The sequence below is a fragment of the Gobio gobio genome (assembly GCF_949357685.1).
Source record: "Gobio gobio genome assembly, chromosome: 10".
NCBI lineage: Eukaryota > Metazoa > Chordata > Actinopteri > Cypriniformes > Gobionidae > Gobio > Gobio gobio.
This window is the reverse complement of record NC_137116.1, coordinates 30168478-30183306: the sequence shown is the minus strand read 5'-3', so window position 1 is coordinate 30183306 and position 14829 is coordinate 30168478. Positions and strand designations below refer to the sequence as shown.

The 14829-nt window shown below is 38.7% G+C and overlaps 2 protein-coding genes across 6 annotated transcripts in view; both read left to right on the top strand.

The window, feature by feature from the left end:
• The first annotated feature begins 52 nt into the window (after positions 1-52).
• Positions 53-2080, top strand: LOC307132114 (uncharacterized protein). The gene is made up of 3 exons (XM_079826271.1): positions 53-526; positions 1043-1187; positions 1329-2080. Exons 1-3 carry the CDS (start codon positions 118-120, stop codon positions 1693-1695), a joined length of 921 nt encoding a protein of 306 aa, XP_079682397.1. The 5' UTR covers positions 53-117; the 3' UTR covers positions 1696-2080.
• Positions 2081-5201: 3121 nt separating this feature from the next.
• Positions 5202-14829, top strand: part of hnf1a (HNF1 homeobox a) — a 22583-nt gene continuing 12955 nt past the window's right edge. The window contains exons 1-10 of one of the 5 annotated variants that reach the window (XM_079827982.1): positions 5272-5411; positions 5514-5822; positions 8510-8709; positions 8819-8999; positions 9369-9571; positions 9751-9899; positions 12205-12346; positions 12745-12927; positions 13607-13722; positions 14423-14507. In XM_079827982.1, coding sequence (XP_079684108.1) covers positions 5524-5822; positions 8510-8709; positions 8819-8999; positions 9369-9571; positions 9751-9899; positions 12205-12346; positions 12745-12927; positions 13607-13722; positions 14423-14507 — 1558 coding nt within the window. In that variant the 5' untranslated portion in view covers positions 5272-5411; positions 5514-5523. Of the gene's footprint in view, positions 5823-8509; positions 8710-8818; positions 9000-9368; positions 9572-9750; positions 9900-12204; positions 12347-12744; positions 12928-13606; positions 13723-14422; positions 14508-14829 lie in introns of all 5 variants that reach the window. The other 4 variants (XM_079827984.1, XR_013817371.1, XM_079827983.1 and 1 more) reach the window with 4 other exon arrangements.

Genomic DNA, 14829 nt, shown 5'->3' with positions numbered 1-14829 from the left:
ATTCCACAGAAGAAACTGAGCTTATTGTCAGAGCCGGGGGATTTAACCTCTTAGTCGCATCGTGGAGAGCACGAGACAAGCATCTCCGGAGCACAATATCATATGTAGATACTTGAGATGGCCACGGTTACGCGCACACGGGTTTCACTGCTGGTCCTCGCTTTCATGGCTATTACTATAGGAGTACAGTGCCGATCGCTTCGGTCACAGCTTCGCAAGGTGACATCGTTTCAAGGAGAACGTAAAATCCGTATTGGACACGTCCAGAGACGGAGCCGTCGCGAACCGGGAATCGAGCGCGACCAGTGCGCCCTCCTAAGCGCACCGTGGACGGAGAGCACCAGCCCGCTTGGTGACTGGGGCCAGATGTACCGTCTGAAGATATTATCGACGATGAGTGATAGTCCACGTCGTGCTGTTTTCCCAGAACAGGCCCTCTTCAGATTCGTCAGACGGGTGTATCGCTGTTGTCAAGTGGGGTACCACTGTGGAAGTGTCAAGGGAATACAAGGCGGAAAAATTGGGGGTAAGTAGCTCTCTGTGCCGATAACCCTGTTGAAAAACTGATGCTCAACATGGGATGCTGGTATCCCTACACATAATACTCACGGCGAAGTTTTTTTTGTTAAAGGTTCACCAGCTACAGTTTTGATGGCGAACAGTAAATTAAAGGTAATTCATTCTGCAAAAGAAGTTAAAACACAAGGTTATACGGTTTATATTAAACCAGCGTTATTCAAATTTAGTCAAACAAGAAGAGTACTTTACGTAGCGTTAAAGTGACGATAGTAGCGTCGAGCGATTTTATTTTGTACAAAAAGTATTGTCATTATAACTTTTATTATTTAGTATAAAAAATATACCTCGAAATAACTGTGGGAAATTCCCTTAAAAGGTCATTGAAATACCAGCCGTGTCTTTTCAGCAGGGTAATAAATTATTTGTAGGTAAAATACTCCATATATTTTACAGTAGGTAGGCCTATGTTTACTGTGTGACAGCACTGTCCCTAACATAATGTGTCTCTTTCTGACTTGTCAAGACTCCAACATTGAGTTTCTGCTTGGTGAGGATGTGCTGTCAGCGCCGCTGGAGAAAGCGGAAGTTCATTTTCACTTTTCAAACCCTCAACACCTCAACATCCAACCTGTGCTCCCCTCACTGGAGAAACGAGGGTTCCCTACTAGGTGAGGCAGAGGAACTTGATAGATGAAGTGAGAATGTTGTTATTAACACTGTTCTCCAAGAAATTATGGCATTTTTTGAGGGAGTTTCTGAAAAAACATACCACCTTAAAAGTCATCCCTATTTTCTCTTTCTCTCTGCAGGTACAGTGTCTGGTTGAGAGACGGTGTCGTGGAGCTGAGAGTAGATCTGCTCGCCCTCTTCCAGGCTCTGCAGCTGGTGATCGGAGGATCCAGCAGAGGCCCGAGCCTGATGGAAATGCATCGGGTGAGGGGCTTGACCAGACCAGGGGCCGTTGTCCAAAAGCAAAGACCCCCATCCCTTCAAGACACAGTGCCTGTAGTGTGGGGGGAGGTAAATGAGGGCATTGAGGATGCGGCCCCCCTGCAGCCCGCTTTAGAGCTGGGACTGGCTTTACACTGCAGCTTAGTGGACAATATCGCACAGCCCTGTCAAAATTATGGTGTACATCTAGAACATGCACCCTTCATCGCTCTGACGTACAGATAAGCAAGATCATATCGAACAGTGATTTCAGCAAATACATTTAGAAACTGCTTCTGTGTGCAACCAAAGACTGTCAATCCCTAGCGCTCCCCCTTCACAAGTTCTTTGTGGCCATAAAGTCTCCGTCCATTCAGTCCACTAACACCTGGTGTGAATGTTCCCTGGATGGTTCGCTATTTTGTAAGAATTGCTAATGATTCCCATTGTATTGTCACAATGGTTCTTCAGCTCTAGAGAGCTTACTGTAATTCAGAGTGGCCTATGTTATATGGAACACTATGCACTTCAGCATGTAAATTGAATTTATTAAATTATGGGTGTTATTTGTGAGATAAATGTAAATAGTGTATAATTACAGTTCTATATATAAAAACTTTTTTTGCGTCGTATCTAAGTGTCCAATAGTTTGTTTCTCTCTGTTCCTGTTGCAAATATATTGTTTTGTCTCAATTATTTGAGACATTTTGTCTCAACAAGGTGGGGAAAAGGATTGGATTTTAAAAACGGAATACAATTTAAATACGAAAAAGATCTCCCTCACATACTGAACATAGGAACTTAGTAATTTTCAGGTTTGAATGAGAATTCAAGAGAAAACTATTTTTCAGATTGTAGTTTTGATTCGTATGTTGAGCATCCAATGCAACTACCAATTCCTGTTCACACATTTTAGGAAATACACTATAGGAAATAACTATCAAATTCTTGCATTGATCGTTTTATTCAGCCAGGATGCATTAAATTGATCAAAAGCAACAGGGAATACATTTATAATGTTACAAAAGATTTCTATTTCAAATTAATGCTGTTCTTTGAAACTTTCTATTTAACAAATAACCCTGGAAAAAATGCATCAGTTTCCACAAAAAAAAAAAAAAAAAAATTAAGCAGGACAACTGTTTTCAACATTGATAATAATAAGCAGATTAGAATGATTTCTGGAGGATCATGTGACACTGAAGACTGGAGTAATGATGCTGAAAATTCAGCTTTGCCATCGCAGGAAAAAATTACATTTTAAAATATATTAAAATAGTAAACAGTTTTAAAATAGATATTTAAAATTGTAATAATATTACACAATATTACTGTTTTTATTTACATTTTTTATCAAATAAACGAAGCCTTGGTGGGATTTCTTTCATAAATATTTAAAATCTTACTGACCCCAAGCGGTTGTGTTTTATGGTTTATTGCAGGGAATATCTTGGCTTATTACACGAGTTAATGACTTGTTGATGTTTTCTTTTGTTTGTTTGAATATATCTGACTCAATTTTCTAGTTGTACAGTGCAGGTGTACTGTACTTTTACAGATTATGCCGCTATACTATAGCACCTTTTTAAGCACATTTTTATTGGGGTCAGTCATATTTTCACTAGCATAGTTCCGGAAACTGTGACGACAACTCTGTATAAGTTTACTGCAGTTATAGTAAAATGATCATATAGTAATATTTTATGGAACTTTGAAGTGACGTGAAGGCCAAGTATGGTAACCCATATTCGGAATTTGTCCTCTGTATTTAACCCATCAAAGTCATTGCACACACGCATTATGAGAAGCGAGTAGTGCACACACAAATACACTCATTACAGGATGAACAATTTTATCATCTTTTAATATTCCATCGGTTATGCATTTTAAACTGTAATTTTGACAATAGTTGTAAGTGAATTGTTATTTTTAAATGGAGTGGAAAATCAGAGGCACTGCTGATAGCATGTGAACAAGAACTTGAAGGATAACTGTGTGAGTTAGGCTGCGATATTGAGAGAGGTGGGAAGTGGGAGGACTTTTTCAAGTTTACTTGACCCCTCCTCAGCCTCTAATGTCACATGCCGGACACAGACAGCTCACCGCCCTGCGTCCCGTTTGCTGAAGAAAATCCAATACTTCTGCTACATCTGGGTATTTAACAATGACAGAAAATTACAGATTTTGTGAAAAAAAAAGCTTATTTATAAACTACAGTAAAAGGTGTGATGTCACGCAAGTGTTTTTTGCTAGTTTCAGCCCAACGCTAGCCTAGAAATCTAGACGCACCCTAGTGGCAGCAAATCTAATTTGCAGCCAGGGTGTCTAGCAACTCCGTTGGCTTGCGAGCTGGAAAAACCAAACTCTGGTCAGGCCAATCACATTGTGTATAGAGTCGGTGGGAGCGGTTTTAACGTAATGAGGACAGAGTCACGGCTGTTCCACTTGCTACTCGTAAACAAAGAAGCTGGCGAACAGCGGTCTTTCGAATCGGCTTTGGCCGCGACTCTGGAAGACTTGGAGTTAAGCTTTTCTTTGAGGAAAGAATGGCACTGAAGTCATTCTTAAGAAAGGAAGATGTGTTCAGAGTTTTTCCCACCGGATAGAAAGTTTAATCTATCAACTAGCTCCGCTCCACCTTCTTCGTTGCTCTGGTTGGTTGTAGCGCTATCCTATTGTGTGCAGAGGGAATTTGAAAGACAACCGTTTATCCCGCCCCTCGGATTGAGCCCTGCCAATGGTGAGTTCCCAGACCCAACATCTTGCTGGCTTGACAGCCTAGCCCAACGCAGTTATTATTTTCATTTAAAGGTCGGTTTAGTAATATACGCTTATATGCGTGTGCACAACGCGCGTACACTCTGCTTATTACACACACAGGAACACGCAGCAGCACACAAACATGCCAAATATTAAAATAAAAGGATTCCTCTCTGGAGAAGCAGATTTCAGTTTTTTCCGCTCGCAAATTCCACCATGTAAATAGCGAATCCGCCATGGCGCAAACACAACTGGCTTTTAAAGGGAATGGGAAATGAGACTCTGATTGGTTTATTGTACATTACGCCCAAAACACACCCAGGACTCATTTTGAGAATAGGGACAACCCTTTTTTCCGTTGTTAAACTAGCAAAAGTGGATTCAGACACGCCCTAAATGCACTTGCACCACATGCTTTAGACCATGCGCTTAGATCGTTAAAATAGACACTAAAAACACACACTTACTAGTGTTCATATTGCTAGTGATGGTAAAAAAAAATTGCATCACAACTGAAGGGAAATCATAATTTGAAATTGTTTATTTCATTCTCTGCTAAGATTATCACAGTTTTAAAAAATGGAACAATATTTCTATGATACATTTTCATCATTTAAAAGTGTGGAACAAGGGTGAAACAAATTAAAATCTACCAAATAAAATGTATACTTAAAGGGCTCCAATAAATGTAATAAATAGCATCATGAAAAGTTTCCAAGTTTTAATGTGATTTTCTTTTTCTTTTTTTTTTTGTTAACAAAAGTTACAAGTTGTCATGATAATCCATGATTTAATAAAAAAAAATGCCCTAGTACATAAAAGTGCAAGAAGTTTTAAGAACCGCCATATAACACCATTTCATAATAAAGACTCTCAAGCAAGATGACAGTGTGAGTGTTGAATGTGTTTGTAATGTTCATTTTCACTGAATGGTTAGACTCTACACTTTGCCCTCGACACAGGCCGAGGCCAAAGTTCACAGAGAGAGAGGGGGAGAGAAAGAGAGAGAGAGCGACAGAGTAAGGAGGAGGGGATGAAGGGAAAAGCAAGTAGCAAAAAATCTGATTTCAAAGCAAAAGGACAACAGGTGTCTAGACTTAATACAGGAGCAGAAACCGAGGAACGCTGGAAAACAAGGAAGAGAAAAGGATAAAGAAAATGAAAACAAGGACTGTCTACTGAACTCAAACCCTGAGAATCAGGTGAATATTGAGCACGTCCGATAATTGTTTTGCCTTGTGTGTGTGTGTACGTCTGTTTGCACACGAAGTTACTGAAGAACAACGGCTGCTAAAACACCAAAGAACACGAGAGATGGAGGGAGAAGAGGGGAGGAGAGCAGGAGGAGAACGAAGCAGCCGGCTTTCGGCCTTGCAGGAGCAGCTGGTGTGGTCGCTGCTGGGCTCGGGACTGTCAAAAGAGCTGCTGATCCAGGCCATGGGCGACCTGGAGCGAGAACGGGCCTCGGCCAGTGCAGAGAGGACGGACCGGGCAGACGGCGAGAGCTCAGAGGAGGGAGAGATGGACATTCCCCCTCCCATCTTCCGTGATCTGGAGAGGCTTCCGCCAGAGGAGGCCGCGAGGCAAAGGGCTGAAGTCGACCGGCTGTTGCAGTAAGTCTCCAGGTGTCTTCTAATACACTTTCAATCAATCCAAACTTCATCAAAAACACGCACGCTGAACTATCTAATAAGACTTTAGTGCCTCAAATGTTGCTCTTCTAAAGAAACATCGTAAAAATCTACCTTCGTCTTCTTCTCAACTTAGTATTTCGCTCCACAAATTCCTGATTAAACCTCCTTCTTTTCACTGGCTCATCTCAGGTCTTCTCTCTTCTATTCCTTTTCATTGGCTTCCTCTCTCCACTAATGCTCTGCTTCCCAACTGATGGGGTGAATATAAAGGAGGTTCCACCTTTTTTAGTTACTAATTACCCACCCTATTCATTATTCTCTGGCCATTTCTATCTTTTTAATAAATGAGCTACATCGACTGGTTAAAATTAACAGAGTGACATCGCTCTGTGTGTGTGTGTTTGTGTACACATGACTGTGGTGACATTGTAAAGATAGTGCTGTTGTGAAGGGAGGTTTGTTCGTTTACAAATATGTGGCTCTTTGGACAGTGATAAAAATGGATTTGTAATGCACTTTATTGAAATATTCAAGGGCTGCTTTATATGTGCGAGTGATTTGTATAAGTGAAATGCATTGCTGTTGGATATGTTTTTTTGCGTTTGTAAGGCTTTGTGTGTTTGTATAGCTTTCACAAGGGTTATTCTTTTACTGGACTTTGGCCCTTTGTCTCTTGCCTTATCTTACAGTGTAAACATTGCACTCTCTCTGCCTCTATACAATTCGTCCTCCTCCCCCTCACCCTTCTCACAAAATATTTTTTAAGTGTTTTGTCTTAATCAAGATTTTGTTTTTTATAAAATAAAATGTTCAGAAGGGTTATTTGCAGGCAACAGTGCCATCAGTATATATATATATATATATATATATATATATATATATATATATATATACATATACATATATACACACACACTACCGGTCAAAAGTTTGGAAAGATTTGTAATGTTTTTGAAAGAAGTCTCTTATGCTCACAGAGGCTGCATATTTGATCAAAAATGCAGTAAATACAGTAACACTGTAATAAAAAAACAGTAATACTGTAAAATTAATTGATCATTTACTGTAAAAAGATCATTTATTTTTATTATCAATGTTTAAAAAAAAATTATTATCAAAAAAAAAAAAGAAAGTTATTAAAAAAATATAAATGAATACTTTTATTTAGCAAAGGCACATCAAATTGATCAGGAAAAAGTAAAGACATTTATTAAATGAATACATATTACAAAACAGTTTTTTAAATAGTTCTATAATATATAATACTGTTCTTTTGAACTTTCTATTAATCATAAAAGAATCCTGAAAGGACAAAAAAATCAGTTTACATAAAAATATTAAGCAGCACAACAGCGTTTAACATTAATAATAAGAAATGTTTCCTGAGCAGCAAATCAGCATATTAGAATGATTTCTGAAGGATCATGTGACACTGAAGACTGGAGTAATGATGCTGATGTGTGTGTATATATATATATATATATACACTAAATACTAATTATGTAGTAATTATTTTTTATGTAGAGTTGATGTGTTTTTAAATGAGTTTTAACTGGTACTAAAATGACAATTTTATGCATTCACCATAATGTTTTCTAATGTTCTGAGAAATATTAAACACATTTTTCTGCATATGATATCATATTTAATGGAGATATATCATCAAATTTATTTGACCACATGGCTCATAAAGAAATACTTTTCTCTTTACAGTCTTTATCAGTATTAATGATGTTTATTGAGCATTTTATGTGACTTAATGCATTGAAATGAGCAAGTTAATGCCATTATAAGACATTTTTAAAAATTGTAACTTAATACAAAAACTGAGTGATACCAGAATTTTCTAGTTAGTTATACACTACCATTATAAAGATTGGTGCAGTCAGATTTAAAAAAAAGTATCCCCAAGGCTTATGCTCACCAAGGCTGCATTTATTTGATCAAAATACAGTCAAAACAGAAATATTGTGAAATATTAATACAATTTAAAATAAGTGTTTAGTATTTTCATATATTTTAAAATGTAAATTATTCCTGTGATGTCAAAGCTGAATTTTCAGTGTCACATGATCCTTCAGAAATCATTCTAATATGCTGATTTGCTGCTCAAGAAACATTTATTATTATAATCAATGTTGAAAACAGATGTGCTGCTAAATATTTGGGAGGAAACTGTGATACATTCTTGTATGAATATAAAAATCCAAAAGAACAGTATTTATGTGAAATATAAATATTTTGTAACATAAGTCTTTACTGTCACTTTTAATACATTTAATGAAATGAAATGGCCTTTGAATAAAAGTATAAAATTATTTTTTTAAACTTTACTGACCTCAAAATTACCTTTGAATAACATTATACATTTTTTTTTTTAAACACTGACCCCCAAATTACCTTTGAATAAAAATATTCAATTAAAAAAATAAATAAAACTTTACTGACCCCCAAATTGTGAAACGTTGACGTTGTTAAAATACATATAGAATATAGAAAAGTTTGGAAGGCTATAATCACATAATTAAGATAGAAAAAGAAGATTCTTGAAAGACAATTAATTAAAAGAAATCCTGAAATTTATAGGCACAAATTCATGCACTTTTATGAGAACTTGTTTGGAGCTATTCAGAAATGCGTAATGTATCAATGTGTTGGTGTATTAGAGAGGATCCCTGGCATGTGGCTAAAGTGGTGAAGAGTTACATGCAGCAGCACAACCTACCACAGAGAGAGGTGGTGGAGTCCACCGGCCTCAACCAATCCCATCTCTCCCAGCACCTCAACAAGGGCACACCCATGAAGAATCAAAAGCGTGCCGCCCTCTACAGCTGGTACATCAAGAAACAGACAGAGATCAGCCAACGTGAGTATGAACATATTTCTCTTTTACAAGATTTTGTTTCAGCACTCCTTTAAGATTTGCACCATTAGAATGAATGGAATGAATTCATCTCTCACACTGAATAATGCAGAATTCACCAATGCCAGTCGAGGTGTCATGTCAGGAGAGGAATCCGGGGAGGATGTGAGAAAGGGACGGAGGAACCGATTCAAATGGGGCCCGGCTTCCCAGCAAATCCTGTTCCAGGCTTATGAACGACAGAAGAACCCCAGTAAGGAGGAGAGGGAGGGACTGGTGGAGGAGTGCAACAGGTAAATGAGCACAGGAGTGAACTGGCATAACACAAAATTATTTGAAAGGGATAGTTCACGCAAAAAAGAAAATTCTGTCAACATCTATTTACCCTCAAACCCGTAAGAATGAAGATATTTTTAACGAAATCTGAGAGATTTCTGTTCCTCCATTGAAAGTCTTTACATAAAACTCTGACGCTTAAAAAGGTTCATTAAGAGATCACAAAAGAAATCCATATGAATCGAGCGGTTTAATACCGTCTGAAGTCTTCTGCCCTTATATGATGAACAGATTTAATTTAAGCTTTTATTCACATTTAATCATAGAGCACTCAAATATAGTAAGTGGAAGCTGGGTAATACCGCTTGAATGCATGTGTGTTTTAGAGCGGAGTGTCTTCAGAGGGGAGTTTCTCCCTCTCAACTGGCTGGCCTGGGCTCTAATTTGGTCACAGAGGTTCGTGTATACAATTGGTTTGCGAATCGGCGTAAAGAGGAGGCCTTTCGCCACAAACTGGCACTGGACGTGCCCTACAGCAGCCAATCTGCTTCCTCCACAGGACAGACACTATCATCTAGTCCTTCACCAGGTGCAGAGTCATTCAAGCTCAGACTGATGCTTTGTCATTGGCACACAAAAAACTACACTTTGAAATCTTTTTTAATGTCAAATGGGTTGATTTTTAATGACCTAGAAGAATTCTATTGAAGATTTCTCCCTAAATCTGACCTGCTTTACCCACCTTTCTCTTTTGTTCATTCACTGAAGGTCTGAAGTACAGCCAGTCGGTGCTTTGTGAGAGTTTGGGCACAATGAGAAGCTCCAGTGGTGAAGATCGGGGTGGCGGCGGTCGTCTGGCCAGTCCAGTTCAGTTAGAACCCAGTCATACACTCCTGGATGCACACCATCACAAATCAGTGAGAATTAAATACACTTCTTGACACATATCACAATAAATGATAGAGATTATAGAAACAGTCTGTGATCACAATAAAGGTAGGGTAGGACATTTTTTATGAACACTTTATGATATACTGGTTGAAACTCTGCACACTCTCTTCATTACGAGATGATGACCCATGAAATTCTAAGATGTTCACTTTCTCACATTATTTGTTTTGCGTTTCTGTCAACACTGTCAATGGCAAAATGAATCTGCAGCAGTCAGGTGGTACAAATAAGAGCTCTGTAAGATGTTTATGTTCACTATTATTGTAATGTTATGTGCTCTGGGACATGAGGTAATTTAAAGCCGTCTCTTGTGACACTTAGCAGACTCTGCTGTGTGTGTTCCGTTCATGTGTTTTGAAGGAGGCGTGGCTTTGGAGATTCTCTGATGGGAGGGATGGAACTAATGCTTTCAAAGCTAGCTTGCTATTGCTAGCCTCTCCGAAATTACCTATCCTACCCTTGACAGGGCTTTGGGAAAAAAATGCCATCAAATTACTCCCTCAAATTCAAGATATGGGTGCAAAAAACGCCTCTTCTTAGTTTTTTTATGTGTAACATACAGTATAAGTGCTGTTTTCCCCAAATATCAGCATGATTGCAAATGTGATGGATTTTATTCAACAGTTTGACAAACAAGAAGCTATTAAGTGGCTTAAATTTTATACACGGTATTGTTTGCTTTTGCTCTTTTTCACCAACTAAAATAGTTCCAAACAACTCAATCGCAGAATCATTCCTGAATGATCTGCGTTTTGAACAAATCGGTTGACTGAATGATTCAATGACCCATTCATAAAGTCATGTCATAGGCCCTGTCCCAAATGGAACACTTCATGTGCCGTTTCGGTCTTGTGGACTTACAATGGCCGCTGCGTGTCCGTTAAAGGGTTAGCTCACCCAAAAATGAAAATTCTGTCATTAATTACTCACCCTCATGTCGTTCGACACCTGTAAGACCTCCGTTCATCTTCGGAACACAAATGAAGATATTTTAGTTGAAATCTGATGACTCTGAAAGGCCTCCATTGGCACAATGGCACGGTTCACTCTCAAGACCCTTAAAAGGTACTAAAGACGTCGTTACAAAGTCCATCTCACTACAGTGGTTCTAAAATAACTTTATGAATCGGCGAGAATAGTTTTTGTGCGCAAAAAAACCCCCTAAATAACGACTTATATAGTGATGACGATTTCAAAACACGGCATCATGAAGCTTCGAAGCGTTATGAATCAGTGAGTCGAATCATGAGTCGGATCGCGTCAAACCGCCAAACTGCTGAAATTTGGCGATCCAAACTGCTGATTCGACTCGCTGATTCATAACGCTTCGAAGCTTCATGATGCCATGTTTTGAAATCGGCATCACTATATAAGTCGTTATTTAGGGGTTTTTTTGCGCACAAAAACTATTATCGCCGATTCATAAAGTTATTTTAGAACCACTGTAGTGAGATGGACTTTGTAACGACGTCTTTAGTACCTTTTAAGGGTCTTGAGAGTGAACCGTCCATTGTGCCAATGGAGGCCTTTCAGAGCCATCAGATTTCAACTAAAATATCTTCATTTGTGTTCCGAAGATGAACGGAGGTCTTACGGGTGTCGAACGACATGAGGGTAAGTAATTAATGACAGAATTTTCATTTTTGGGTGAACTAACCCTTTAAGTCCACGGGACTGCAGGGTGTCCCATTTGTCATTTTAGGTCGCAGAAGGGTGCTCGCGACGCCCCCTTTGAGGTCGATATGCGCCCTCGATGCGCACTTCTGCCGAGCCCGCACTGGTGCAGGTTACGCAGCGGACTTCTTCAGTGCAGTCAAAGCGGCATTACGCCGTGAAAGTGCGGACTCAGAGGAAGACCATGAGCGTTTAGGGTGCCATTTGGGACAGGGCCATAGGCCAGCGATGCTGACACTGGGTCATACCAGAATTTACATATGAACTTTTTCTGATCATTTCTTACAAAGTTTTGACACAATTACATCAAGTTTGCCACATTATGCCAATTCTGTCATTTACTCACCCTCATGTCACCCCAAACCTGTATACATTTCTTTGTTCACAAAAGATATTTTAAAGAATGTTTCAAGCGTTTTTGTCCATTCTATAGTAGTCAGTGGGGGCCAAACCAACATTGGACCACTTTGACATTCTTTGTATGGACAAAAACACTGAAGAATTCCTTAAACGATGAAAGACAACTATCCCTTTAAGGCAAGTTTAAATCCTTTAAGGAAGCTGAAACCTGACAGAGTTTTTTATTTCCTCTCTTAGGTATCTGGTGGTGGCTCCTTACCTCCAGTCAGTACTCTCACTTCCCTGCACGGAGTGTCCGGATCGTCCGCTGCCCCTCCAGGACTGATCATGGCCTCCCTACCAAGTGTAATGAGTCTGGGAGATTCCTCACTCCTCATAGGTATAATGCATATCGGTCACCGTGATTTTGCCAAAGTAAGACATGCTGGGTCAACATATTTTATTGATCCTGGAACAGCATTCCAGTCTGGAAATGTAGTGCTAACTCTATACCTAATCCCTACCCCTACCCATAACTTCTTCCTAAAATCAGAGGGAAATGATAGGTAAATAACACTGATGTAGAAGCACCTAACCCTGGTTGTAAGCCCAAGCTTGACATAAACTGTAAACATGACCCTCAAATCTGATTGATTGGAATGTTGTTCCAGAATCAACAAAGATGATCCAGCAACATGTTGCACGTTGAAATCACATTCACATGCATATAGTGATCTACATTAACAGTTTAACACCAAAACACTGCTAATTAATGTTAAAACATGTCTTTTACTGTAGGTTTGACGTCCTCTCAACAACAGACTGTCATTAACAACATGGGGGGAGGGTTTACTACCCTTCAGCCGATCTCGTTTCAGCAGCAGCTTCAAGCCTCACCTCAGCAGCCAATAGCACAGCAGCTCCAGTCTCACATTGGCCCAAGCTCTTTCATGGCAACAATGGCACAGTTCCCATGCCACAGTAAGTACTTAATTAGTGGTGCCTTCTAAGACAAGCATCACTATTATTATGGAGGGGCATTTTTGATTTGAAAACATCTAGCATTTCCCTAGAAACCACCCAGAACATTGTAGCAACCACATACACTAGCGGTCAAAAGTTTGGAATAATTACGATTTTTTTTATGTTTTTGAAAGAAGTCTCTTATGCTCATACGGTTGCATTTGTTTGATCAGAATTACAGTAATAACAATATTGTACAAGTTTTCTATTTTAAAATGTAATTTATCCCTGTGATCAAAGCTGAATTTTCAGCATCATTACTCCAGTCTTAAGCGTCACACGATCTTTCAGAAATCATTCTAAAATGCTGATTTAATGCTCAAGAAACATTTCTTATATAATCAATATTGAAAATGGTTGTGCTGATTAATATTTGTGAGGAAACCGTGATAAACTACCATTCAAAAGACTGGGGGAGTAAGGCTGTGGAAGTGAATATAAATACATTTATAATGTTACAAAAGATTCTTATGTTCACCAAGATTCAGCCTTGCTGAACATAAGAGACTTCTTTCAAACACATAAAAAAATGTCCAAACTTTTGACCGGTAGTATAGCAACATACTAGTCAGAACACTTTAGCAAAGACCTAGTTTGTCTTAACCAAATTTCTGCTTTAATATTGTGTGTGTTTCAGTGTATAGCAAAGCAGACCTGAGCTCTTACCCCTCCTCCAGTCTCCTGTCCCAGGCTATGGTCATCGCAGACAGCAACAGCATTGGGACACTGACTAACCTCACAGCTGTTCGACAGGCAAGAACCAGACACAATCTCATCCCACTGACCATGTTTACACACGCACCTCATCTTTAGATTAACGTCCATATACTGGGCTTTATTTAGATTTTTTTTTTTACCTGCTTCAGAGCTCACAGGCATGTGAACAAGACATTCAGCATATTCTGAATAAACTAAAACACGAATTTACCCATAATTCTCTTTTTGAGATACACTAGCTTTTAAATGTTTGCGGTCAGTACGGGTGCATTATATTGGTCAAAAGTGACAGTAAAGACATTTATATTATAAAAAGGTATCCATTTCAAATCAATGCTGTTCTTTTGAACTTTCTATTCATCAAAGTATCCTGAAAAAATTTATGAGGTTTCTGTCCCTCCATTGAAAGTCCAGGTAACCAAAATTTTGAAGATCCAAAAAATGACTTTCCATTGCTGCCTGTAGCACCCAGAATTATTTTTGATCTGATATAAATGAATATATTCTGTAACAATATTCCACAAAAGGTATCTACATAACATAATAACGAATTTCTAGAAACTGTACTTGTGACTTAATCAGGTTGTCACATTTGCATTATGCTTGTGTGTGAATGTAAAAATTGCCAAGAGATGAAAATGAGGAATGGAACAGGAATTTAATCGTCATGTAAAACTAGCCAGTGTGAAATCAACAGCGATTCTTTTAAATTATCTATCATTTTCCTCCTGATCAGATTCTCGCCTCAGATCCTGAGGGTCATACAGACACTCCCATTGAAGAGGAGTCTTTACATCTGCAATCCACTTCACCAGAACCAGGTACAAACCCTGTGCTTATGGTAGCCAAATTCAGATGTTACTACTATGAAACCATTGGTTCACTTCCAAATGAAAATTTCCTGATAATACTCCCCCATCTCAACCAAGGTGTTCGTGTCTTTCTTTCTTCAGTGGAAAAGAAATTAAGTTTTTTGAAGAAAACCTTTCAGGATTTTTCTCCACACTTCAATGGTAACCAAAATGTTGAAGGTCCAAATCAATGCACTTTCAAAGCGCTTCAAAGGCTCTGCGCGATCCCAGCTGCGGAATAGGGTCTTTTTAGTGTAAAAAAAATACAAATATAATTTTTAACCTAAATTGC